We start from the raw sequence: 27,504 nt of genomic DNA, 5'->3' as shown, positions 1-27,504 counted from the left end.
GCCCTAGAAAGCAGCCCTCACCTCGGATGTTGGTTTCAAACACAGAGGCGTTCACATCAATATCAAAGTCCACGTTGTCCTGGAGCACTTCAACCACTCTTTGGAATTCTGAGACATTCCCCAAAATCTGAAGGAAAGAGAGACCTGACAGTGAGGCTCTCAGGCTTGTAGGCACTGAAGATGCTAGATTCAGAGTCTAGGATCCTATGCTGGTGTGACTCCCACTTATTCAACTTCAGACCTACAGTTTCTGTTCTAGGACTCCTGGTAACAGGAGAAAACACTGAGAGCTGGAAATCACACAGACCCAGTATCAAGAGACTGGTAAAGTAAATTCTTTGGTACCAATTTTAGAATTTTTATGTACTCATTTAAATGAAACCAATATAAAGACTGTAGACCACATAAGGAAATCTTAGCCTGACATTTACAGTGGATATTTATTGCTTTTAACCTTGTCACATTCATCCTTATGGAAAATACTGCAGGTTGGTTGGCCCAACATTGATTCTCAATCTTTACTGTTGTAGCTCCCAGCCATAGAGGCTAGAAATCCACATATTTGCTTTCTCAGTCTCATTTGCTACTGGGTGATTCTGTTACCCAGTCAATTCTGAGCTTTGTAAAGTCTACTAGGGGCACTTCTCAGAAAGCTTCTGTTTTCCTAATAGAAAGGGACAAGACACAGTTGGCATGGCTTTTACTCTTTTTCTTTCTGCTTTGAAAGCAGACTTGATTTCTGGAGCTGGGGCAGCCATCTTAGGCCATGAGGTACTAAGCATGAGAATGAAAGTCAGTATACTAATGATGGTAGAATGGAAGGATACAAAGAGCATGGGGTCTCTGATGGCACAGTTGAGCAGCTAATCCAATGCTAGAAATTACCTTCATTCAGATTTTCTTATACTTGAGAAAATTAAACCCTTTTGTTTAAACCATCAGTCAAATGCAATCCTGATGCCTTTTATTCTGATATCAGTGTTCCAATTTTCCCTTGAGGAATCACCCTCCTTCCACAGTCACCCCTGTAATTTGAAGAAGCTGACTCCATCCCTTCAGCTTCAAGAATGGGCACTTCACCTGGACCAGCCAAGGTACTATATCCCTTGGCCAACTTATTGATTCAGGGATAGATGTGTAACCCAAGCCAGATCAGTGAGACTCAGTCCATGGAATTAATGGAAAAGGACTAATTCTCTCCACACACAGGTTACTAAATGAGTGGGATGCGAGTCTGGAGTTACCATTGGCTACCCTGCCAGCTTAAGGAGAGCCTGAGAATACAGCCAGCAAAGAAAGCAGAAATAAGAGATGGAGAAAGAGATTCTTAATGACGTTATTTAAATGTCTGGAACCAGCTGGGTTTGAGGTCAGTCTTTACCTGGACTTTTTAGTTATCTGACTCAGTAAATTTCCTTCCTGTCTAAATCAGTTTGATTTGAGTCTCTATCACTTGCAGCCGAAACAATCCTGACTATCTCAGCATTCAAAGCCCTCTATGATTTAGACCTAATCTATCCTTCTAACCATGTCTCTCACTGTTCTTCTGTTGACTTCAGTACCCACTATTCCCTGATTTTCTGCCCTCAGACATGCTGTTCCCTCTACCAGAAATCTCACCCTATGTCTTCCCATTTCCAAATCCAACCTATCTTCGATTATCTAAATGTCACCTTCTCTAGTAATCCTTTGATTCCTCCAGCTGAAATGAACCTCTTCTTCCTTTAAAAGACTCCAGCAAGTTTATCCCCACAACTCTTAGGGCATCTATTTCTTTCCACATTATGAGAATCTTTGCATAGGCAGGAGCCTCACTCATTCCTGCACTCCCCCAGAGGGCTGAGCACAGTGCATGAAGCAATTACTCAAAAAATGTTTGTTAAATGATGACATGAATCTTTCTCCACATTGTAGCCAGTGATCTTTTCAAAACAGGAATCTCATTTCCTACCCTCTTCTTGAAAAAATTCCACTGGCTTTCCACTGCCCCCAAATTAAAGATCAAAATGAAAGATGAAAATAAAAGGCCCAGGTGAAGAATTCATTTTTCACCCACAGTCAAACTACCAAAAGAAGAAGGATATTGGTTAAGCAATGTTGGAGAGGAAAAGGAATAGATGAGACACTTACCAACAAGGTGTCCAGAGCATCAATAAGAGTCAGAGAAAAACTGTAAAAGAACAAAAACCCCAGCTGCTTAGTAAGAAAATCAAACACCAGTTATTAAGGCTGCCTCAGATCAGAGACCCCAAAAACTAATAAGTGAAGCACAGCGATGCCTCTGCCAGTCCCACTTGAAATCACAACAGAGAAGCCATCGTGAAAATCACTGGGAACCTCTGACCCATTTAACGTACCTGGGAGGTGGGCTGACGTATAACATCTTATGCAAATAGCTCAACTGTAGTTAAACACATTGTCTATATTCTCTGGCATTCTTCTCCACCATAGGGAGGCAGTATAAGATTGTGTAGCTCAGAGCGCAGGCTTTCCACATCTAAGAATTTATCTCGCAATGCACAGAACTGTAGCCTTGAGAATGCTCATGGCAATATTGTTTTTAGAACAGCAAAAAGCTAGAAATAACCCAAATGTATACCAGTTGAAAAGTGATTAACCAAACTGTAATACATTCAAACAATGCGAAACTATGAGGTGGTCAAAAAGATTGTTATCAAGAGTTCTATGGGCTAAGGGGAAGACATTCAAATTATATAGTTAAATGAAAAAGACAAGTACAGAATAGGCAGTGTCGTGTGTCGTATTCTAACTGCATTTTTCAAAAAGAGACATATAGACAAAGCAGATTAGTGGTACTTTGGGCCAGTGGTGGTAGAGGGATTAACTATAAAGGGCCACCAGGGAACTTTCCAGTGTGACAGAAATGTTCTCTATCCTGTGATGGTGGTTACTACACACTTAAAATGGGTGCATTTTATATAAGTTACACCTTGAAAAGGTTATTTTAAAAGATACACATATATATACCTATATGATGGTATAAGCCAAAAATATTTCTGGAAGGATACACAAGAAAGTTAACAGTGGTTGGAGTTCTAGGGTATGGGACATATTTATTTTATTATATGATATTGTACTACTTGAATTTGCCATTTACTTGTATTACTTTTTTCAACTAAAAAATGAAAACCAGCACAATTTGTGTTGAGCTTAATTTCTCCAGTCCCTAGCATATTCATTTGTAAAACAGAGATAACAGCAATTAACTCCTAGGGGTGTTAATTAAATGAGATGACACAAGTAAAATGCTTAGCACAGTGTTTAATCAAGGTTAGCTTCAGCTAAATGCAATGATTCTTCACTTACTCAGCAAGGAACAAGACAGAGAATTCCATCTCTCATAGATTTTTATTCTAGTGGAAGTGAGAAAGACAAACTAACACGTAAGTGAAAATGACAGTATCAAGAGTGAGAAGTGCTACGATGAAAATAAAAAGGGTGGTTTGTGAGAGTGACCTGTACAGGGTGGGTATTTAGGGGAACTGATGCTACGGTGACAGTTTGAGCTGAGATCTCAAGAAGCAGTCAGGGATGTGAGGGTAATGGGGGAAGTGGGTTTCAGTTACTCTAACAACAAAGGCTCTGAAATTTCATGTTTAGGAGAGTTACATCCCCTCCTGGGCCTGTTTGCCCACTTATAACATGAAGGGGTTGGGTCTTCTGACTTTTTGAAGCCCTTCCACATATCCTAAGCCTCCAGAGATTTGCCCCAGTCCCAACAGCTGGTGTCTGTCACTGCTGTGGCCAGAGCCCGGAGGTCCAGACCACCAGGCTAACCCAGCCTTTTTCCACTATGGGAATCCAATTTCCAGGAGGCTGGGTGGATCCTGGTGGTGCTGGCCTGAATTGGGGGGAACGCGACCCCACCCTGGCTAGGAGGTTTTTCTGGAACCGGTGAGATCATGAAGCCACCAGCTCCAGCATACCCGCCCGCCTAGGACCGGACTGCCAGACCCAGGCCGCCCCCCTTGCTCCTCCGCTCGCACTACCTGCCCCAGGTGTCGTGCCCGTCACAGGTGAGAGGTCGCAGCTCGTCGTAGGGAAAGGCATTCTCCAGGTAGCTGTCGTAGGCGTGGTAGAACATGGCCTTGACTCGCTCCCTGGTGCGGGGTACGAGAAATAAGGCAGAGGGCCACCAAACGAAACCAGGCAGAGGAAAGGACAAGAATTAGGGCGGAAAATGGTAATCACCACCTGCTTTCTGCGAGGAGCCCAGTGGCGGGGTCCCAGCAGGTCAGGGTGGGGGGTCTGGGATGGAGGGAATGGGGAAGGGACCAGGTCTGAGATTCCCATTCCCCAACTATGGAAGAGCGGGGAGCCTGACCCCCTTCACCTGTAGTGGACGGGGTCGGGCGCGGTGCCATCCGGGCCGGGCGCACCATGGTGCAGGGGCAGCAGCGCACACAGGAGGCCAAACGTGACGAGCAGCCGGAAAGGCATAGAGCGCGTGCCCTGTCAGCGCCGCCGCTGCAGCAGCAGCCACCGCCACTCGCACATTCTGCGATCCTCTGCTGGTTCTTCCGGGAATTAGGAGCACTGCGCCTGCGGGCCGATGAATCATCCTCTCACTTCCGGACTACAAGCCCCAGGATGCAATGGGCGGTGGAACCCAAGCAAAGAGCATCTTGGGATATGTAGTCTCAAGCGGAGATCAATGTGTCTTAAAAGATAGGGGTTAGTACAGCTACTATTATTAATTAATGTTTTAGCAACAGCATTTTTAAAAGCTTTCTTTAATTATTTTTAGTTAAGTATAGTTGATGTGCAATATTATATAAGTTACAAGTGTACAGTATAGTGATTCACAATCTATAAAGTTTATAACTCCATTTATAGTTATAAAATTTGGCTATATTCCCTGTGCTATACAATATATCCTTGTAGCTTATTTGATATGTAATAGTTTGTACCTCTTAATCCCCTACACTTATGTTGCCCCTCCCCCCTTCCCTCTCCCCACAGGTAACCACTAGTTTGTTCTCTATATCTGAGTCTGTTTCTTTTTTCTTATAGACACTAGTTTATTGTTTTTTTTTTAGACACCACATATAAGTGATATCATAGAGTATTTGTCTTTCTTTGTCTGACTTATTTCACTTAGCACAATGCCCTCCAAGTCCAATGAAGTTGTTGCAAATGGCAAAATTTTCATTCTTTTTTATGACTGAGTAGTATTCCATTGAATACATATACCACATCTTCTTTATCCAGTAATCTGTGATGGACACTTAGCTTGCTTCCATAACTTGGCAAATGTAAATAATACTGTTATGAACATTGGGGTGCATGTATCTTTTTGAATTAGTGTTTTTGTTTTTTTCAGATATATACCCAGAAGTGGAATTGCTGGGTCATTTGGTAGTTCTATTTTTGGTTTTTTGAGAAACCTCCATACTGTTTTCACAGTGGCTGCACCAACTTACATTCCTACCAACAGTTTACAGAGGTTCCTTTTTTTCCACATCCTTGCCAACATTTGTTATTTGTTGTCTTTTTGATGATAGCCATTCCTTCAGGTGTGAGGTGATATCTCACTGTGGTTTTCATTTGCATTTCCCTGATGATTAGCATTGTTGAGCATCTTTCCATGTGCCTGTTGGCAATCTGCATGTCCTCTTTGGAGAAATGTCTATTCAGATCTTCTGCCCATTTTTTAACTGGGTTGTTTGGTTTTTTTGATATTGAGTTGTATGCGCTGTTTATATATTTTGGATATTAACTGCTTATTGGTCATATCATTGGCAAATATTTTCTTCCATTCAGTAGGTTGTCTTTTTGTTTTCTCGATGGTTTCCTTTGATATGCAAAAGCTTTTAAGTTTGATTAAGTCCTATTTATTTTTGCTTTTATTTCCTTTGCTATAGGAGACTGATCCAAATAAATGTTGCTGTGATTTATGTCAAAGAATGTTCTGCCTATGATTTATTCTAGGAGTGTTATGGTTTCAGGTCTTATATTTATGTTTTTAATCCATTTTGAGTTTATTTTTGTATGTGGTGTTAGAGAATGTTCTAATTTCATTCTTTTACATGTAAGTGTCCAGTTTTCCCAGCACCACCTACTAAAGAAACTGCCTTTTCTCCATTGTATATTCTTGCCTCCTTTGTCCTAGATTAATTGACCATAAGTGTGTGGGTTTATTTCTGGGCTCTCTATTCTGTTCCATGGATCTATGAATCTGTTTTTATGCCAGTGACATACTATTTTGATTACTGTAGCTTTGTAGTATTATCTGAAGTCAGAGCACATGATTCCTCCAGCTCTGTTCTTTCTCAAGATTGTTTTGGTTATCCAGGGTCTTTCGTGTTTCCATACAATTTTTAAGATTATTTGCTCTCGTTCTGTGAAAAATGCCATTGGTAGATTGATAGGGATTGCATTGAACCTACAGATTGCCTGGGGTAGTATGGCCATTTAAAAATATTAATTCTTCCAATTCAAGAACATAGTGTATCTTTCCATCTGTTTGTGACATCTTCAATTTCTTCCTTAGTAACAGCATTTTAAAGGACTTGTGTACTAAGACTTATGGGTACTTTAAATATATTATCTTTTTTTAAAACCACCTTATTAAGCATGAAGGCAGAGACCAGTGGAGCCTCAATATTTATTAGTGGATGTATTTAAAGATGGATGAAGAATGTTCAGCCTTTATCATAATTAGAATTTTATTGAGTTCCCCAAACAAGTTCCTTGCTAATCATGTAAGATACAACTTACTTCCAAAGCTGCTACTCTCAAGATTTTCAGAAATCCCTTCAGTTCTAGGAATTCATGAAATCTTGACATTCCTTTTCTCCCATTTGGGACATGGTCACATCATCATGGTCTCTTCAGTCTCCGTCCCAGTGCAGAAGCTACCCCCTCCCAATCCCCTGGACCATCTCAGCCCTGCACCTCAGGGCTGCAGCCCTGTAGGTTACCCCATGTGAGAATGAAGACCTGGGACACTATAGCTTTGAGAAGGTTGTGACCCATTTTTCCATTTTCCTTTTTGCAAGTTCCCAGAGTCTTGTCAGTCCTTTGGACCATAGCAACACACATGACTTTGGGCAGTGTGATGTGCAGTAGAATCAACCCTAGATTTGAAGTGCGACCAGGACTTCAATCCCAACTTTATCACTTAAAGCCTCTATATGTGACCCTAGGCAGGGCCCTCCCCTTCTGTGAGCCCAGCTTCTTCATATGTAAAATGAGGAATTTGAACAAATGGATCTCTGAGGTCCTTTTAACCTGAGCTTTCTGTGATGCTAGGATTGGCCATCCTCTTCTCTTTGCTAAAAAATGGCAGCTCAGTTCCTTGAGCTGCAGTGAAGGCATGTTTGGTCTCCTTTGGTCCAAAGTCCTTGAAAATATCCCTCAGATATATATCCCAAAATTTCACCAGTAGGTACGAGAATTAAAACCTTGACTTACCCCAGAGATCTTCAGGTAGTACAGTACAGAAGTTAAAAGTGTGGGCTTTAGATATGAGCAGACCTGGGCTTCTCTGGTGGCGCAGTGGTTGACAGTCTGCCTGCCAATGCAAGGGACACAAGTTCGAGCCCTGGGCTGGGAAGATCTCACATGGCACGGAGCAACTGGGCCCATGAGCCACAACTACTGAGTCTGCGTGTCTGGAGCTTGTGCTCCGCAACAAGAGAGGCTGTGACAGTGAGAGGCCCGGGCACCGCGATGAAGAGTGGCCCAACTCACTAAACTAGGGAAAGCCCACACACAGAAACGAAGACCCAACACAGCCAAAAATAAATAAATAAATAAATAAATAAATAAATAAATAAATAAATAAATAAATAAATAGATTTGAGCAGACCTGAGTTGGAATACTAGCTCCATCACCTGTTAGGAGTGTGGCCCCACCAGCTTTTCTTCTGAGCCTCATTTTACTCATCTGTAAAATAGGAATAATATTAGTATTATATTCACCTAACAGGATTATGAGGGTTCAGTGAGCTACTGCATATAAAGTGCTTGTCACAGTGCCTTTCAGAAGAGACAAACAAAAGATATTAGGATGTTTTTGGAAACTCTTCTTGGAAGTACCAGATGGAAGGGAAAGGAGATGACAGTAAACTGAGACTTGGATAACAACACAGGGGCACCGTGTTAGTTTTCTGCGACTATGTTAACAAATTATAATTACCACAAACTTGGTGGTTTAAAGCAACAGAGATGTATTCTCTCACAGTTCTGGAGGCCAGAAGTCTGAAATTAGTTTCACTGGGCCAAAATCAAGATATTGGCAGGCCCGGGGCCTCTAGGGAAGAACCTGCTCCTTGCCTCTCCAGCTTCCCAGGGAAAAGAGAATGTTACTGACATTCTTTGGCCTGTGGCCTCGTCACTCCAATCTCTTTTTCCGTGTTCACATCACCTCCTCCTCTGTGGATTAGTATCGTATCTCTCTCTGCCTCTCTAAGGACACCTGTGACTGCATTTGGGCCCTACCTAGATAATACAGGATAATCTCCCATCTCAAGATCCTTAACTTGATCACATTGGCAAAGACCCTTTTTCCAAACAGGGTACACTTAAAGATTCCAGGGACTAGGACCTAATTGTCTTTAGGGGGCCATTTTTTTTAAGCCTAGCATAGGTACTAAGCATTTTTCGGGTCTGGGCCCTTCCATGCTATGAAACTCAGCCAGGCCTAAGTGTCCTTCTCTTCTCTACATAAGTCCTGTCACTTATCTTCTTGTCTCCATTCAAAACTCTCACGTGGATTAAATGGTTGCAGGGAGAGTGGGGCCAGGTGCCTGGATTTGGTAATGATGGGTCTCTTTTGATGAGCAAGATTGAAATACTCATAATTTTTGTTTTCCTTTTCTAGCTTGATAAAAATGTGCATTTCCACATTGTCACAGAGCAAATACAATCATGACTTACATTTTCACAATTTATATGGTTGATTTCATGGTTTTTCATAAGAAAAAACTCTCTTTTTTTTTTAACCTTTTGGAATGTATTAGGTCTCTTCCTTCCTGGCTTTACCTCTCACTCTGTGATTATCATATTAGATTCTAAAAGGTTGTGGTCCATCAGAGAAATGTCATTCTTGAATATTTATTCACGAAGACTCAGAGTAACCTTAATTTTCTGATTCAAAATCTGGAAATTGACAATGCTACAAAGGCTGTCTGGGGATTAAATGGGATAGTGGTGAAAATTCTAGCACAGTGACTAGAACGTATTAATTTCTTAATAAATATTCTCTTCCCTGCGCCCCAGTCCTCTTTTTTTTAAAGTGGGGGTATGTTAATTAGTTCCATTTATTGAGCACCTGTCCGTAATAATCCCAGCTGTTATAGGCAATAATTTCTGCCCTCAAGAACTTGAAGCACAGTGCTGGGTATACAACGAAGATTACAAGTCAAGCCACAGACCTTTCCCTTGAAGTTCCTGAAATTTTGATAGAAAGGAAAGACATCTTTTGGAGAATACCTGGAATCACAGAGTGTTCATGTTTTCCTGTGTGTGTTTGGAGGATAGGCAGAGTGTATTAATATCCCAGGTCAGTATTCTTGAACTGTGTCGAGTGGAGCAAGCCGTGGACTCGTGGTCAGAAGTCCTTCGTTCTATTACTGGTTTAGTCATTGTCTCTGTGTGATCTTGGGCAAGTCACTTTCCCTTTTGGGCATTCAGTTTCCAAATCTGGAAAATGAGAGAATGAGACTACCTTTCAGTACAAGGAAAACGTTAACAGATTCATAGAGTTATTGCAAAAAAATCAAGAAGCAGAATTCAATACACATTAACTCCAGAAATTTTCCCCCAGAAACAATCAGGAAGCAGAATAAAACTGTAGGATGACACTCCAAATAAAATTTGATTATTTCCCAACTGAATAATAATAATAATAATAAAGAAGAAGAGAAGGAGAGGGGAGGAGGAGGAGAAGGGGAAGGCCAAAATGTATTGATAATAGCAAGAATTTATATAGCATTTACTATGTCCCAGGTTCTGTTCTTGGGACATTAGTCCTCACCACGATCCTCTGAGACAATATTATTATTATTACCATTTAAAAGATTTTAAAAATTGAGACACAGATTTTAAAAATTGAAGAGAGGTTTAGTAATAATCAACGTCTCACACTGAATAAGTTGTAGAGCCAAGATTCAGACCTAGTCTATATTCTACTACATTGATGAAATTAATGACAATTGTATAAATAAAAGTCCAAAACAGAATTAAAACGTGGGGATCTGATTGACTTCGGCAGTATCCTCTAACTTTAGCTTCATGTGATTCTACATTCACCATTCCCTTCCTTTTTGCTGGAAAGTCAGAATAAAAGGTTCAATTCCCTGAAGCTGGAAGCCCAGGCATTTTAGTTCTCCTTTGACCCAGTACTCTTAACTACTTTTAGCAGGGAAGTATCTGGAAATTCCTTTTCTAGCATCTGGAGGTCGTGTGGTTCAAGCAAATTCTCTCAACTCCCAGAGCAGAGCTTGCATACTACATACTTGTGGAATGCCAAGAGATAGTTAGTTTGTTCCTGGGAAATTTCCCATCTGTTGCTTTGTAGAAATGCTCGAATTTCCCCTGTCCCCAGTATATACAAAATTTAGAGCACGTCAGAGACCTAGAACACATTTTTAACACTCATATTCCATGTAAACATTCTCTAGGCTAAATCTGCCTGGAGAAACTTAGTCATCCTGGTTGTATTTAGGCAAAAGTACAAAATAAAGAAATGAACCACCCACAGATGGTCTCATTGTCTGGTAAGTCCCAGGCCCTGAGCCAGATTATAATCTTTGAGATCGCAAGCCTTGAAAATGGTATCCATCCCTCATATGCAATTCAAAACAAAAATAATCTTATGCTATAAAATAAAGGGAGGTGATAGCCAAAAGATGGAAGCAATGCAAGCATCCATCAATGGATAACTGGATAAACAAAATGTGATATAAATACAATGCAATATTATTCAGTGTTAAACAGGAAGGAAATTCTGACACGTGGTATAACTTGGATGAACCTTGAGGACATGATGCTAAGTGAAATAAGCCAGTCACAAGAGAACAAATGTTGTATGACACCATTTATATGAGGTACCTAGAGTAGTCAAATGCATAGAGACAGAAAGTAGAGGGTAGTTGCCAGGGGCTAGGGGAAGGGCAATGTGTTACTGTTTAATAGGTACAGAGTTTCACTTTTGCAAGATGAAAAGAGTTCTGCAGATGGATGGTGGTGATCATTGCACAACAATGTGATTGTACTTAATGCCATTGAACTGTACACTTAAAATGGTTAGGATGGTAAATTTTATGTTATATGTATTTTATCACAATTTTCTAAATTGAAAAATTGAAAAAAAAATAAATGGATAGTGGTCCCCAAAATTTCTGATTTTTTTCCATGGTGCCTACTTCACTGCCTTTTTGGAAATATCCAATTCTTTCAAAAATATATATATATGTTCTTACGGAGGGGAGGGATATGTGCCTGCTTTGCTGATGCCCAAAGCAGATACTTCTTCTGCCTATTTAATGAGACAGAATTAGCATTACAACACCCCAGGCTGAAGGAAGGAAGAGCATAGGGTCCTGCCGGGTTCCCCACTCAGTCTACCAGTTCTGTAGGTCCCAACTCTGATGCTGGGGAGAAGGAAAAAAAGCCTAACAGAATGAAAATCCTTTCAGCAAATATTTATTGAGAGCCTTATAATAATAACAGTATCTACTAAACTAAACTTACCAGTGTTAAGAAAAACTATCTAAAACATGTTATTAAAGTAAAAAGATGATTATGTGACCTTTTGATGTCACAATAAAGCATGGATCAGCAAGTCTACTCAAGAGTCACCTGCCTCTGAAGAGAAAGTTAACATTATTTACACAACTGATTAGGGCTCACACATTTCACAATTCTGTTAAGTAATAGGACATGATGATTTTCTTTTCTGTCCAGTAGAGAAGATAATCCTTAAGCTTATGGTTTTATTACCCTGTAGGACCTTAATCCATTTGAATATAATTTAGCAATATCATTTCAATATTTTTCTTTTTCAGTGACTATAAAACCCCCAGTTTTCGGTGGGGGGGGGTGGCCATGGTGGAATGAACTGGGAGATTGGGATTGACATGTATACACTAATATGTATAAAATAGATAACTAATAAGGACCTGCTGCATAAAAAAATAAATTTTTTTAAAAAAGTTTTTATATTGTTTTGAACTGGCATTGTCATCCTGCTAGCCCCCTTATTAATGAGTTAAATGAAATTTTGACCCATGCTCACTGTTTGTATGAGAATTATGTTTTTAACATGCTGAGAATTAGCCTTTACACTAAGTGTCAGATCCTAGGTTAAGCAATTCACAGACCCATGATACCCCTTTGAGGTAGTTTCTATTTTTATTCCCATTTTCCAGATGAGAAAGCTGACACACAATAAAAGATTAAATAATTTTCTAAGGGCCAATTATGTGCCAGGCATTTTGCTGGTCACAATTTTCTCTCCTTCCCTAGATGTTCTATTTATTTGTTCATTCATCCAATAAATATCTATTGAGCACTTACCATGTGCCAGGTGCTCTACTAGCCTTGTGTTACAGAAACGTTAAAACCCATTCCCTGCCCTCTTACAGCTTTTGGTATGAAGGAGAGATGCTTAAACAGACAATTATCATGGAAAGAAGTTAGCTGTGATGAGGGGAGAGGGCTATGGTAGAACAGAGGGAATATCCAACACAAATTTGTGTGACATCAGGGAAGGCTTCCTGGAGTAAGACATACCTACTCTAATAGGTGTTAGGTGCGGCAAAAAGGGGGTGAGGATCATCTGAAGATAAAGTCTCCATTCCTTAGTGTAGTATGACAGACTCTTCATCAAACTCCTGCTTACCGCTTCACATCACTTGGCCCTCCCCGCTGCCCACCTATTCCGTTTTGGCCACACTTAAGTACTACTAATTTCTCAAGCATGTCATATTCTTTCTCCTCTCATATTACATTCTTTTGCACCTTCTTCTCCCTCTCTCTGAAACAACTCTTCCCCATACCTTCTGCCCTTCCCCCACTGCCATCCCTCATTTGCCCTGCAGGACCACCTTAGGCATCACCTCCTCCAAGAAGCCTTCTCTGACCCCCAGGCGAAGTTAGAGGACTCTACTCTCATAAGCTCGATCCCCCTCATGCTCCCCAACCCCAGTCCTCCACCTCCCTGGCCCTCTCTCTTAACACTAATCACACTGTATTATCACTGTCTGCCTATACGTCTCTCTCCCCTGCTTGACTGTCTGCTTCCTGAAGAGGGATCTTGTCTACTTCAGGTCCTAGTACACAGTAAGTGCTCAATAAATGCCCACTGAATGAAAGAATGAAGCAGCCTATGAACAGTTTTAGAGGAAATAAAGGAAGACGAGATGGCTCTCAGAAGTCCTTGGAAATAGGGAGTTCCCTGGCAGTCCAGTGGTTAGGACTCAGCATTTTCACTGCTGTGGCCCAGGTTCAATCCCTGGTTGGGGATTGATCCCACACGGCACGACCAAAAAAAAAAAAAAAAAAGAGGTTCCTCTTGGAAATCAACTGTAAGCAGTTCAGAGTAAGAGAAGCATAGAGTGTAGTGGCAATTGCTATGGACTAAGATAGCAAAAATACTAAGTGCCCGGACCTGTACTATGTGGTTCACTTATATCATTTCATTCTCACCACAACTCTATGAGACTAATACCTGTCTCTATGAGACAGGTATTAGTATTCTCCCTATTTAACTGTTGGGCTCAGGGAGGCCAGGTGGCATGCCCTATATCCCACAGCTAGCAAGTGGCCAAGCTGAGATGTGAGCCCAGGCAGCTTTACCCCAGAGCCCATGGCCTCATCCTTGGTGTTACATTCAATTCCACCTCTACTCTGGGTCCTGGGAGGAGGAAGCAGGCTGAGAAGAGAGCACAAAGATGCCCTCCAGGGGTTTGTAGTCCAGGAGAGAAGACAAGGGGATAGAAGGTGACAAGGTAGCTACAATGAAGCTACCAGGGGAGGCAATGTTCCATTGGTTTTGTGAGTAGAGTGAGAAGTCAAATATAGCTGGGGGCATCCTGGAAGGCTTTCAGAAGGAAGTGGTATCCCAGCAGGGCTTTGAAGGAATGGAGAGGACATGGAGAAGTCTAGAGAAAAACAGCAGAAGAGTAGAATATATGTAACAAGGATAATACCTCATGAAGAATTGTCTTCAACAGCGCAAGGTTAGTTTAACACTAGAAACAATGCATTTGCCACATTAACAAATTAAAGAAGGAAAATCATATGATCATTTCATTAGATGATGATAAAGGATTTGAAAAACTCAAAACATTTATGATAAAAACTCAGCAAACTGGGAATAAAAATAATCTTCCTAAAGAAAAAAAGAATTTTTCTTACTCTAATAAAGGGTATCTGTTTTTTTTTTTCAATATAGCAAACATCATAAAAGCTTTCCTTTTTAAGCCAGGAAAATGAAAAGAATACTCACTTATATTTTCTATCATTTCTATTCAACATTGTACTAGAGATCAGAGCCAGAACAATAAGTTAAGAAAAAGAAACTGTATAAAAACTAGAAAGGAAGGAATAAAACTATCACTATCTACTAATGATATGACTATGTATATAGAAAATCGAAAGAATCTACAAATAATTATTGAAATAAAATAGTTAAGGTTTCTAGATACAAAATCAATGCAATAAAAGTATCAGTATTTCTATATACCAGCAATAAACAGAACATGAAATTTCTTGTAATTACCATTGCCAATAACATTTTAAAATATGAAGGACCTAGGGAAAAAAATCTAACAAAGGATGGGCAAGATGTCTGGAGAGAAACTCATGTAACTCTGGGAGACACCAAAAGAGATAGAAATAAATGAAGAGATATACTCTATCATGTGTTGGACAATTCAATATTGTGAAGATGTCAATATTCCCCAAAGCCATTAACACATTAAATGCAATACCAACTAAAATCCCAACAACTTGACAAAATGATTCTAAAATTTATGTATAGAAATTCAAGATTCGAAAGTAGCCAAGACATGGGAATTCCCTGGTGGTCCAGTGGTTAGGACTCCATGCTTTCACTGCCAAGGGCCCAGATTTGATCCCTGGTCGGGGAACTAGGATTCCGCAGGCTGTGGTGTGGCAAAAAAAAAAAAAAAAAAAAAGCCAAGACACTCTTGAAGAACAAGATGGGAAGACTTGATCTGCAAGAAATGAAAATGTATTATAAGTCTATACTAATTGAGACACTGTGACATTGGTGCAGAGAGAGAAGAATAGGCCACTGAAACAAAAGAAACACATTTACTATAAGTCAGAGACGTCACTGCAGATCAGTAAGGAAGGGCAGACTTTCAAGAAGTGTTGCTGGGACAATGGGCTATCCACATAAGGGAAACTAATCTTTCTTTTTAAATTTAATTTAATTAATTTATTTTTATATAGCAGTTTCTTATTAGTTATCTATTTATACATATTAGTGTATATATGTCAATACCAATCTCCCAATTCATCCCAACACCCTCCCACACTTTCACCCCTTGGTGTCCAAACATTTGTTCTCTACATCTGTGTCTCTATTTCTGCCTTGCAAACTGGTTCATCTGTACCATTCTCCTAGATTCCACATATATGCGTTAATATACGATATTTGTTTTTCCCTTTCTGACTTACTTCACTCTGTATGACAGTCTCTAGGTCCATCCACGTCTCTACAAATGACCCAATTTCATTCCTTTTTATGGCTAAGTAATATTCTATTGCATATATGTATCACATCTCCTTTATCCATTCACCTGTCGATGGACATTTAGGTTGCTTCCATGACCTGGCTATTGTAAGTAGTGCTGCAATGAACATTGGGGTGCATGTGTCTTTTTTGAATTATGGATTTCTCTGGGTATATGCCCAGTAGTGGGATTGCTGGGTCATATGGTAATTCTATATTTAGTTTTTTGAGGAACCTCCACACTATTCTCCATAGTGGCTGTATCAATTTACATTCCCACCAACAGTGCAACAGGGTTCCCTTTTCTCCACACCCCCTCCAGCATTTGTTGTTTGCAGATTTTCTGATGATGCCCATTCTAACTGGTGTGAGGTGATACCTCATTGTAGTTTTGATTTTCATTTCTCTAATAACTAGTGTTGTTGAGCAGCTTTTCATGTGCCTCTTGGCCATCTGTATGTCTTCTTTGGAGAGATGTCTATTTAGGTCTTCTGCCCATTTTTGGATTGGGTTGTTTGTTTCTTTAATATTGAGCTGCATGAGCTGTTTATATATTTTGGAGATTAATCCTTTGTCTGTTGATTAGTTCACAAATATTTTCTCCCATTCTGAAGGTTGTCTTTTCATCTTGTTTATGGTTTCCTTTGCTGTTTGAAAGCTTTTTTTTTTTTTTTTTTTTTTTTTTTTTGTGTGTGTGTGTGTGTGGTACGTGGGCCTCTCACCGTTGTGGCCTCTCCCGTTGCGGAGCACAGGCTCCGGACGCGCAGGCTCAGCGGCCATGGCTCACGGGCCCGGCCGCTCAGCGGCACGTGGGATCTTCCCAGACCGGGGCACGAACCCGTGTGCCCTGCATCGGCAGGCGGACTCTCAACCACTGCGCCACCAGGGAAGCCCTGTTTGAAAGCTTTTAAGTTTCATTAGGTCCCATTTGTTTACTTTTGGTTTTATTTCCATTACTCTAGGAGGTGGGTCAAAAAAGATCTTGCTGTGATTTATGTCAAAGAGTGTTCTTCCTATGTTTTCCTCTAAGAGTTTTATACTGTCCGGTCTTACATTTAGGTCTTTAAACCACTTGGAGTTTATTTTTGTGTATGGTGTTAGGGAATGTTCTAATTTCATTCTTTTACATGTAACTGTCCAGTTTTCTCAGCACCACTTTTTTTTTTTTTTTTTTTTTTTTTTTTGCGGTATGCGGGCCTCTCACTGTTGTGGCCTCTCCCGTTGCGGAGCACAGGCTCCGGACGCGCAGGCCTAGCGGCCATGGCTCACGGGCTTAGCTGCTCCGCGCATGTGGGATCTTCCCGGACCAGGGCACGAACCCGTGTCTCCTGCATCGGCAGGCGGATTCTCAACCACTGCGCCACCAGGGAAGCCCAGCACCACTTATTGAAGAGACTTTTCTCCATCGTATATCCTTGCCTCCTTTGTCACAGACTAGTTGACCATAGGTGTATGGGTTTATCTCTGGGCTTTCTATCCTGTTCCATTGATCTATATTTCTGTTTTTGTGCCAGTACCAGATTGTCATGATTACTGTAGCTTTGTAGTATAGTCTGAAGTCAGGGAGTCTGATTCCTCCAGCTCCATTTTTTTCCCCTCAAGATTGCTTTGGCTTGGGCTTCCCTGGTGGCACAATGGTTGAGAATCTGTCTGCCAATGCAGGGGACACAGGTCCGATCTCTGGTCTGAGAAGATCCCACATGCCGCAGAGCAACTAAGCCCGTGCGCCACAACTACGGAGGCTGCGTGCCGCAACTACTGAAGCCCACGCACCTAGATCCCCTGCTCTGCAACAAGAGAAGCCACCACAATGAGAAGCCCGTGCACCGCAACGAAGAGTAGACTCCGCTCACTGCAACTAGAGAAAGCCTGCGCGCAGCAACAAAGACCCAACCCAGCCAAAAATAAATAAATAAATAAAATAAATTTTAAAAAAACAAAGATTGCTTTGGCTATTCTGGGTCTTTTGTGTCTTCATACAAATTTTAAGATTTTTTTTGTTCTAGTTCTGTAAAAAATGCCATTGGTAATTTGATAGGGATTGCACTGAATCTACAGATTGCTTTGGGTAATATAGTCATTTTCACAATATTGATTCTTCCGATCCAAGAACATGGTATATCTCTCCATTTGTTTGTGTCATCTTTGATTTCTTTCATCAGTGTTTTATAGTTTTCTGAGTATAGGTCTTTTACCTCCTTAGGTAGGTTTATTTCTAGGTATTTTATTCTTTTTGTTGCAGTAGTGAATGGGAGTTTCCTTAATTTCTCTTTCTGATCTTTTGTTGTTAGCCTATAGAAATGCAAGAGGTTTCTGTGCATTAATTTTGTATCCTGCAACTTTACCAAATTCATTGATTAGCTCTAGTAGTTTTCTGGTGGCATCTTTAGGATTGTCTATGTAAGGTATCATGTCATCTGCAAACAGTGACAGTTTTACTTCTTCTTTTCCAATTTGTATTCCTTTTATTTCTTTTTCTTCCCTGATTGCCAGGTTTAGGACTTCCAAAACTATGTTGAATAATAGTGGTGAGAGTAGACATCTTTGTCTTGTTCCTAATCTTAGAGGAAATGTTTTCAGTTTTTCACCAATGAGAATGATGTTTGCTGTCTGTTTGTTGTATATGGCCTTTATTATGTTGAGGTAGAAGGAAACTAATCTTGACCTCTATTTCCCATCATACACCTAAAGGTGAAAGACAAAAGTATAAAGCTTTTGAAAATAAATAGAATATCTTCATGATCCCAGAGCAGGGAAGGATTTCTCGAAGGAACAAATAGCATGAACTAACAGAAAAGATGATAAAGTTGACCATCTTAAAATTAGGAATTTCTGTTTATCTACAGATAAGATAAAGAAAGTGAAAAGATAACATTTGTGTGCTCTCTGTTCAGGAAACCAGAAGGAGCAGGTTTGGCTGAGACTGGAATACGTGGAAAGATAAGGCTGGAAAGATAAGCAGGTACCAAGCCAGGAATGCCAGGCTCCCACCACTTGCTAGGCAGGCAGGAGCTGGCATCATCGTACTTTAGGGGCTTCTTTTCGTGTTTCCTAAGTTGGGGTGTGTGAGTGTGTACAGGGGGAAATCTTGAGGAAGGTTCATATCTATTCCTTTGCCTCTCCTTCAGGAAATCCTACTTAATGTCTGCCCTCCATTCTTCCTATGGCACAGTCGGTTCTGTTTGCTGCCCCCCAAAGCCAAGTTCCTTTCTTATCTCTCCCACCTACTGAATACGTACTGTGTTCTGGCACTTTGTATGCGTCATCTCATTTACTCTTTTAGGATGGCCTGATAGTTAAGAAAACATATTTGGGATACAACTCACTTGAATTTGAGATCTGTCTTTACTAGTTGGGTGTCTTCCAGCAGGTCAAGTCACTGTTCTATGCCTCTGTGTCCTCAACTGGGCTATGTCTTCCTACTTTTCATAGGGCACTAGTGAGAATAAAACACAAGTACTCTGCTGACTTAATACCATGCTTAGGGGCTTCCCTGGTGGCGCAGTGGTTGGGAGTCCGCCTGCCGATGCAGGGGACACGGGTTCGTGCCCCGGTCCGGGAGGATCCCACATGCCGCGGAGCGGCTGGGCCCGTGAGCCATGGCCGCTGAGCCTGTGCGTCCGGAGCCTGCGCTCCGTCCGCAATGGGAGAGGCCACAACAGTGAGAGGCCCGCGTAGCACAAAAAAAAAAAAAAAAACAAACCATGCTTAGCACATTGTAAGCTCTCAATACATGTTATCGTTATTATTTCACATCCTAAGGGGGAGGTGATCTCTGAAGGGACCATACTCCGCTGTTATCTGTTATCTGAGTTGGGCCTGGTTGCTTCAACTGCCTCTCTTCAGTAGCTAACACGGGGGGAGAAGGCTGGTCCTGTGAAGTCCTTCTGGGCACCCTGCCAGTCCCCAGCTCAGCCTAGCTCCTACGGCCCCGGCAGGGCCTCTCCTCACCTACGAGGGCTGTACCGGCACTGGCCCCTGCTCACCTTCCTGTCTCCCTTATCTACCCCCCACATATGCGCTCTGCAGTGGGAAATGCTACCACTTGCTTCCGTTACTCAACAGGACCCTCATTCTTTAGGCCGCAGTCAGATCCCAGCAGCTGGCCCTGTGCCCACTCTGCTCAGTGGTTTTCTGCCCCTCAGCCACCCAGGCCAGATGCAGCAGAGGCTCTGCCTCCAACCCTCACCCCTGGCTTTAGAAAGGGAATGGGGACGCCCCTTAAGCTGCCCCCACTTACCAGCTTCCCCAGCCCCAATACTCTCTTGGTTCTCCCTGTACCCAACCCCATACACCCACCCTCTTTGAGTTCCAATCTCTGCTCTGAAATTCTCAACTCTGTGACCTTGGGCAAGTTAATTACACTTTCTGTCCTTTAATTATCCAATCCGTCACATGGAGACAACGAGCCTGGTGCTATCTGCCCCGGAGGAAGCGATAAAGGTCTAGTCTAGCACTTAGTATGAATTTGGGGCACATTTTATATTATACATAATATTCAAGCACGTTGGAAGTATGTGTTCAAAAATATACTGATGGAGAGTTATCTCCTCAAATTTTTGAGATACTATGTGGTGGTTAAATTCACAAACTTTGGCATCAGGGAGATGTGGGTTCAGATTATAGCTTTTGCTATACGACCTTAGGTAAGTCACTTACCCTCTCAAAGCCTCAGTTTCTTTATTAGTAAAATGATGTTAATGAAACTAACCTGGTAGGGCTGGCATATGAATAATGTGAGATTATTTGTGTAAAGAGCTTAACACTGTTCCTAGCCACGATAAATGTTACCTATAATAATTGTTGCCTCTTCTATTTAATTTTCAGGGCACTGGTGTGTGAGGAGGGTGCTTGGGAAATAGCTGTTGCTGCTGCCACTTCTGTCCATGACAGATCTTAGCTTGGTGGGAAAGATCTCTCTGTAATTAGCTCTGTGCATATCGGTGTGGATCCACTTTAACCCCAGTGACCCAGGCCCTATCTGCTTAGATCAAAGACTCACAGCCCTCAATTCCAAATTGGTTCAATCATATGCTTTATTACCCTCCATCCCAAAATACCCTTCTAAGCCCCCAAGGGAGAAAAAAGGCAAAGCAAAAATGCACAAACTCACTAGGAATCAGATAAAGCAAAGTAAAACCAAAACAAAGTGCCATTTTACACCCAACCATCTGACGTCAATGGCTAGCAAGAAGGTAGAGCTAGGGAACTCTCACGCATGGCTGGGGTATAAACTGGCCCAACCGCTTTGTAAATCAGTTTGGCAATATCTAGTAAAATTGAAGGTATGCATATACCCTATGACTCAGCAATGCTACTCCCAGGTTTGCACCTACAAAAACTCTCCCACCCATGCACAAGAAAATGTTTATAAGAACATTCATATCAGTAATGTTATAACAGCAAAAACCTGGAAAAAAGACTGTAATGTCTAACAACAGGAGAATGGATAAATAAATTGTGATATAGTCCTAAGATGGCATATTACAGAGCAGTGGAAATTAATGGACCTACACAGGGCAATATGAATGAATCATTAATATGTCAGGTAAAAAAAGCAAACTGCAGAGAAATACGAGCACTTCAATACTATTTCTATAAAGCTCAACTTATGCAAAATACCATTATATATTACTTAAGGATATATGCATATGTTGTGTAAGTATACAGAAATGTAAGGATATAAAAAATAGCAAATTCTGATCAGTGGTTACTTTGGTGGTGGGGCACAGGGGAGAGAGATGCAGTTGGGGAGGAGTACAGAGGGGGCTGCAATTATATTGGTAAAATTTTATTTCTTATGCTGAGTAGTGGGGCCTTGTATGTTTGTAATAAAATTCAAGCGTGAATTAATTCTCAAATATGAATTATTTCATAATTTTTTTTACAAAAGGCAAGACAATATAATTGGCAGTGATTTAAGTCCTTTTGCTTTCCTGAGTCCCAGTCCAGGAAAACAAGGCCCCCATTCTCCTTCTAACTAGACCACTTTGACGAGCTGGAAAAAACTTTGTTATTTCTATGCTGGTTTATAACAACTGAGAGGTGAGTATGGACACTCTTGCATATTTTCAGCTCAGAGACTGGGAGTCTGGTATGTACCTAGGGTTCTCCCCAATTCTACTATGACATCTACTCTCCCTCCAAGAAACAGTATATAAAATAAAAAGTTAAAGTCCCGCCTCAGCCCTTTATCTAATTCCATTCCCCAGAGGTAATCTCTACTGATGTACCCTTCCAGGCATTTTCCCTATGCATATATAAAAACATAGATACACACATAAAGTGTTTTTAAATATAAGAATGGAATTAAATATGGATTACTTGGACAGAAGTAAAAAATTTTAAACTAAAAATAGATGGAATTTTACTATATGTATCTGTATCGTTTACTATATAAATTGTTCTGCAGTTCCTTTTTTCATTTTTCAGTGTCTCATGTCAACACATCAGTTCATAATGTGTCTTCTACCACAATCTGTTACTTAAACTTCTATTTTTAATTCAACAAGAGATATATGATCACATTCTAGATGCAAAATTTTCAAACAATACAGATAGAGTGATAAAATCCTTCACAAAATAGAGAAAGCCTTTCACAAGATTGTCACCCCTAACGCATACACCAAACACACACACACACACACACACACACACACACACACACACACACACAACCCTACACTTAATCTCAGGCCCCTCCCTGGAGATGAACTACTGCTATATTTGATGTACATCTTTCCAGATTCCTTTACTCCCATAAAGAAATAGGTTGTTTAGCTGTTGTGTGCGTGGCTGACACATAAATGGTTCTAAACTGTACATAATATTCTGTAACTTACTCTTGGCGATTTATGCATATAATCACTATCTCACTGAGTCATCCATTAGCTGATATTTATTATTTATTATGCTATTATTTGTGATGTGCACTGTTCCAGGCACAGTAGCAAATAAGATGGACAGCCTCTATCCTCATGGAGCTTACATTCTGATGGGACATTCAGACAATAAACATGTAAATGAATAAGTAAAATCATTTCTGGTAGTGCTAAGTAATATGATGAAAACAGAGTGGGCATTGGGTAGAAAGGGTTTTTTTAACAACCGCACAGTATCCCACAGTATAGATGAACATAGTTTGGGAGAGTGACTTTCAAATTTTTCTACTTGCTTCCTAGAGTAAGAAATAAAGTTTACACTGCTACCCAATATCCACCATAGAAATATACACACACAGAACCAACACACACACATATACAATTGAACAAATATTTCATGAAATAATGTTTACCCTTATTAAGGGTGATGCACCGAAAACTTTTATACTGTTCTATGTCATTATTTTTTTTTTTTTTCAATTCCTTACATCTCTCTGGGCCTCAGTTTCCCCACCAGGAACATGCTGATCTCAACATCCTAGAATCTGCTCTAAGTTGATGCCCCACCCCCTGACTCAGCAAAGGCAGGACTTCTCTCTGGCCCTTCTCCCCCTTTTCCGCTCCCTGTTCATCAGAAGTGGCCCAGGGAAAAGGGAAAAGGCAGGCCTCTGCAGGCAGGAGAGTGTGATTCAGGGTGGCGCAGAGGGAGGGAAAGAGAGAGGCCCGCCCCTCAGTAGGAAATGAGAGCGGGTAAGAATAACACTTTATAAGCCTGCCGACCTCTTTCTCTTCCCATGCCCTGGCCACCTTCCAGCTTCCTCCGTCAAGTCTCCTCCCCTCCCAAACGGTCCTCACTTCTTTTTCCCCTAGGCTGCAGTCAGCCGGAGCCCCCAGCCTGCCAGAGCCAAGAGCCCAAGTGGGGTGGAGAACCTCAGCTACAGGATGTTGACAACACTACTGCCCCTGCTGCCACTACTACTCCTGCCCCGCTGGGCCCTCTGTAGCCAGGAAGCCTCAGATGGTGAGTCGAGAGGGCATATCACGTGCCCCGGGATGGTTCTGTAGACCCTCAGCCTGTCTGGGTACTCAGGCAAGACCAGAGGGGAGCTCATCCCACAGTGTCTGTGTCTGCGTCTCCAGCCGGCTGGATCTCTCCAGGGGGCAGGCAGGTCCTGGGGACTGGTTCGTGTCCCAAAGCCAAGGTGAGGAAGCATAGTTCAGCCCCTGGGAAGGCGGAGATGCAGGAGGCTGGGGGGAAACAAGACTGGAAAAATGGGAAAGGGGATTGTAGAAAGGGGAGAGAATTAGCCGTGGGGAGAGGGGAAAGATGGGGCAAAGTCTGGAGAGGGAGGTCTGAGGGTGATGGTGGATGGAGGTGAGTTTAGGGAAGATGGGAAGAGACTTAGGGATGAGACAAGAGATGGAAGGAATGAGAGACACTGGGACAACTGATGGGAGACTTGGGGAAAGACTGGGGCTGAGATCTGTGAGGCAGAAGAGGAGACTAGAGAAGGTGGAGGAAGACTGGGGGCAGCTGGTGAGGTGAAACCCAGCGGAGAGACAAGCTGCGGTTGACGGGAGAACTTGAGGGACCAGGCTGCCACAGTGGCTCCACTTAAGCAGGGAAGGGGAATTACTGCCTTGCACTGTAATTGCACAGGGGCCTCGTCTCTTGTCTCCCACAGCCTCTGTAGCTTCAGTCTCCCCCTCAGAGAGGGAGCAAATAATAACCAGTATTCAATCAGTGCTCACTATGCTTAATACGTGTATTGACTAATTTCACTCCCACAAAATCTTTACATGGTGGGTGATATTATTATCTCTATTTTACAAAGGAGGAGACTGGTCACAAAGCAGTTAAGAACCTTGTCTGGGGGTGACCCACACAGATATACTCGTTCACTTCTGCAGACACAGAGAACAACTTCTCAGATGCAAACGTGGACGAGACACATGTCCCCACGGAGATTTACAACACCAGACTCATTCCCCCCTCAGACATTCTCTGGGCACCAACTCCATGCCAGGCCCTTAGTGGGTGTAGGAGGCAGAGATAACCAGACATGATTCCATAGCCTAGAGGAATGGAAGCCTGTGTGTTTGGAGACAGTTATGCAGAATCTGGGATCGATGAAACTGACCCACTGTGTCTGGGAGGGTAAAGAGGAGAAGCATTAGGAAAACTTCTTCAAGGACAGGGCAACAGAGCTGGGTCTTAAAGCATGAACAGAAGTTTGCCAGGAGGCACAGCAACCCTGGCATGCTATTCACATGTCACCTGAAAGGCAGCATGATGGACTCCTAGTACTTTGAGGTACTATCTAAGCACAGGGAAGAGGCAAAAAAAGGCAGGTGGGGCCCAGTCTCCGGCAGCCTTGAATGTCAGGCTAAAGACTTTGGACTTGATTCTATAGACAGATATCCTATGGGGAGACAGTATAGTTGAGTGGCTAAGAGTGCCAGGCTCAGACTGCCTGCATGCTAACCTTGACTCTGCTATACCACTTTCACCTGTTTTCCACATGGACTGGGGTTAATAATAGTAGCTACTACATCAAGTTAATGGAAGGAAGGCACAAATAAGATAATGGTGCATGTAAAGTACAGTGCCCAGGTCATGATAAGCACTTAATGGCTATTACTATTGTTGTTGATAGGGGACTGTGTCCCTGGAGGATTTTTAAGCAGAAGGACATAATCTTATTTCTGGTCCAGGTGGAGGGCAGATTAGAGGGGTGAGACTGAAAGATGAGTGGAGGGGGGATGAGGAAGGAAGTTACTACTCCAGGACAGATGAGAACCACTGAGGCCTGAAGTGGGGCAGTGGCAGAGGAGACAGAGAACGGGAGATGGAATTGGGACTTCATTGTAGGTCAGGATTTGTTAACCAACCGGAAATGGTGGGGGGGGAGGAAGAGAAAGCAGACCAGAGTGGCTCTTCCACTGACCGTCTGGATTATCCTGGCTCCTGCACATCTAGCCTCATTTTCCTCATCTGTAAAAACAAAGATAATAACCCCTGTCCTGCCTTCCTGGCAGGGTTCCTGAGAGCGTCAAATGGAAGGAAGGGTGGGAGGGCACTTTACGGTTTAGGAAGGGCCAAGAAGGTGGGCGGCCGACCTCTGGGTGGGGGGTTATTATCTCGGGTTACACGCCGACCCCTCCCACCTCGGCCTGGGCCCGATGCGCTGACTCCTGCCCCCAGGCCCGCGGTACCTCCACATGATCCAGGTCTCCTACTTCCTCAACCCCTCTCAAGTGTGGCACCGGGGCAACGCGACGCTGGGGGGGGTCCTGACGCACGTTCTGGAAGGCCCGGGCAACAACGTCTCAATCCAACAGCTGCAGCCCTTGCAGGAGCCCGAGAGCTGGGCTCTCACAAAGAACATCCTGAATCGCTACCTGCAGGAGTTCCTGGGTCTCGTGCAGGTGGTGCACTACGAGCGGGGCGTGGCCTGTGAGTGACGCACGCAGGGGCGGGGGCTAGCGAGGTTGGGCCCTTGAAGTGGGAGGCGTGGCCTATGGGCGGGACATAACTGGGGGGCGGGTCTGTGGAAGAACCGGGCGGGGCCAAGTTCTGGGATGGGTGTCCTTGCCGGGAGTAATCTTTTTGCCTTTGCTGATTGCTGGGTGGGAGATTGAGGCTGGAGAAGAGTGGGAGTCCTAGCTGACGTACTGTACTGTCCGTCAGGCCCTCTTCCTGCTGGCATGACCTCGAGGTAGCCCCTGTTAAGAGGCCCTGTCCCTGATTCACCCTGCACCCTGAAAGCTCACTTCCCCCGGTGGACATGCCTTCCACATAGCCCCCTGACCCTGAATACCCCATCTACAGTTCCTCTGACCATTCGCTGCTTCCTGGGATGTGAGCTGCCTCCTGAGAGCTTGAAAGCCCGTGTCTTCTTCGAAGTGTCTGTGAATGGGAGCTCCTTTGTGAGTTTCCAACCGAAGACAGCTTCATGGACGGCAAGGTCTCAGGCATCTTCCGATGTGGTCACCTACGCCCTGGATCAGCTCAACAAGTACAATCGTACTCGGTACGAACTGCGGGAATTTCTGCAGGACACCTGTGTGCAGTACGTGCAGAAACACATCACCAGGAACAACTCGAAAGGTATGGTGGGATCGCGGAGGGTCCTGTGCGTTGGGTGGGTTCCAGGCAAATGTGTGGACCTGAAGGATGGATACCTTGAGCAACAGGAGGCCCAAGGCTGGCAGTTTGGGACAGAGTACACACACCTTCCGTAAACTGGTGAACTAACCCTCCCCGCCCCCCGTCCTTTGGGGAAGGAATCCCTTGGGTTTTGACTCAAACCATGGACTCCTTGGGGGTATGTTCTTCAAGCTAACTCTCCGCATGTTCTGCAGGAAGCCAAATAGGCCGCTCCTACACTTCGCTTGTCCTGGGCATCCTGGTGGGCTGTTTCATCATCACTGGAGTGGCTGTAGGCATCTTCTTGTGCACAGGTGGACGGCGGCGGTGTTAATTACTCTCCAGCCCTCTCTGGAAAAGAACTGGACTGATGGGGCCTCTCAAAGGAAGATCTCAGCTCACTGCAAAACTGTACAGATTCTCCATCTGGGACATTATACTCCAGAAGATTTAGAGTGGCAGCTCATTTCTTCTCTGAGACCCGCCCACCAAGAGTTTGAGGGAGGGGAGGGGAGGAGCCTTGGTAGACAGGGTAGTTGGTTTGCTAAGAACCTAAGAACTGGCACCTTTGCTGAACTGGTCTGAGAAGTGAATGCTTATCTATGTTTGTGGAAAACAGATGATGGAGTTGGGGCAATGGAGGTGGTCTGTGGCCCACCCATCTTCCAAAGACAGAATCACCTGAGGCATTCAAAACACATAACCAAATAAAACAAGTCATCCACAACCCAAACAACCAA

At 42.8% G+C, this 27,504-nt stretch overlaps 2 protein-coding genes across 9 annotated transcripts in view; one reads left to right on the top strand and one right to left on the bottom strand.

Annotated features, from left to right (window-relative positions):
* Positions 1-27,504, bottom strand: part of EDEM2 (ER degradation enhancing alpha-mannosidase like protein 2) — a 93,225-nt gene that overhangs the window by 25,843 nt on the left and 39,878 nt on the right. For 2 of the 4 annotated variants that reach the window (XM_067012102.1, XM_067012104.1), the window contains 6 exons: positions 9,460-9,669; positions 7,835-7,912; positions 4,355-4,563; positions 4,011-4,121; positions 2,131-2,170; positions 22-127 (listed from right to left, as the gene is read on the bottom strand). In XM_067012102.1, the coding sequence (XP_066868203.1) occupies positions 22-127; positions 2,131-2,170; positions 4,011-4,121; positions 4,355-4,461 (364 nt within the window). In that variant the 5' untranslated portion in view covers positions 4,462-4,563; positions 7,835-7,912; positions 9,460-9,669. Of the gene's footprint in view, positions 1-21; positions 128-2,130; positions 2,171-4,010; positions 4,122-4,354; positions 4,564-7,834; positions 7,913-9,459; positions 9,670-27,504 lie in introns of those variants that run through there. The other 2 variants (XM_059038061.2, XM_067012105.1) reach the window with 1 other exon arrangement.
* On the top strand, positions 3,777-27,500 carry PROCR (protein C receptor). Of its 5 annotated transcripts, XM_067012107.1 has the most exons (7): positions 3,932-4,037; positions 18,628-18,695; positions 20,561-20,654; positions 23,485-23,635; positions 25,820-26,071; positions 26,447-26,725; positions 26,980-27,500. In XM_067012107.1, exons 4-7 carry the CDS (start codon positions 23,557-23,559, stop codon positions 27,096-27,098), a joined length of 729 nt encoding a protein of 242 aa, XP_066868208.1. In that variant the 5' UTR covers positions 3,932-4,037; positions 18,628-18,695; positions 20,561-20,654; positions 23,485-23,556; the 3' UTR covers positions 27,099-27,500. The 5 variants fall into 5 exon arrangements, with proteins under 5 accessions (XP_066868209.1, XP_066868207.1, XP_066868208.1 ...); XM_067012108.1 differs by lacking the exon at positions 18,628-18,695 and having other exon boundaries at positions 3,777-4,037; XM_067012106.1 differs by lacking the exons at positions 18,628-18,695; positions 20,561-20,654 and having other exon boundaries at positions 3,812-4,037.

Source organism: Kogia breviceps, chromosome 14 (assembly GCF_026419965.1).
Source record: "Kogia breviceps isolate mKogBre1 chromosome 14, mKogBre1 haplotype 1, whole genome shotgun sequence".
Classification (NCBI taxonomy): Eukaryota; Metazoa; Chordata; class Mammalia; order Artiodactyla; family Physeteridae; genus Kogia; species Kogia breviceps.
Note: the sequence above shows the minus strand (reverse complement) of the source record. Positions and strands in the feature narration are given on the sequence as shown.

Excerpts from the sequence above, each read along its gene's own strand:
- PROCR (XM_067012108.1), top strand. The coding sequence starts at position 23,557 with ATGTTGACAACACTACTGCCCCTGCTGCCACTACTACTCCTGCCCCGC. Across the intron at positions 23,636-25,819 it reads TAGCCAGGAAGCCTCAGATG|GCCCGCGGTACCTCCACATG; the intron begins GTGAGTCGAGAG and ends TCCTGCCCCCAG. Across the intron at positions 26,072-26,446 it reads CTACGAGCGGGGCGTGGCCT|TTCCTCTGACCATTCGCTGC; the intron begins GTGAGTGACGCA and ends CCCCATCTACAG.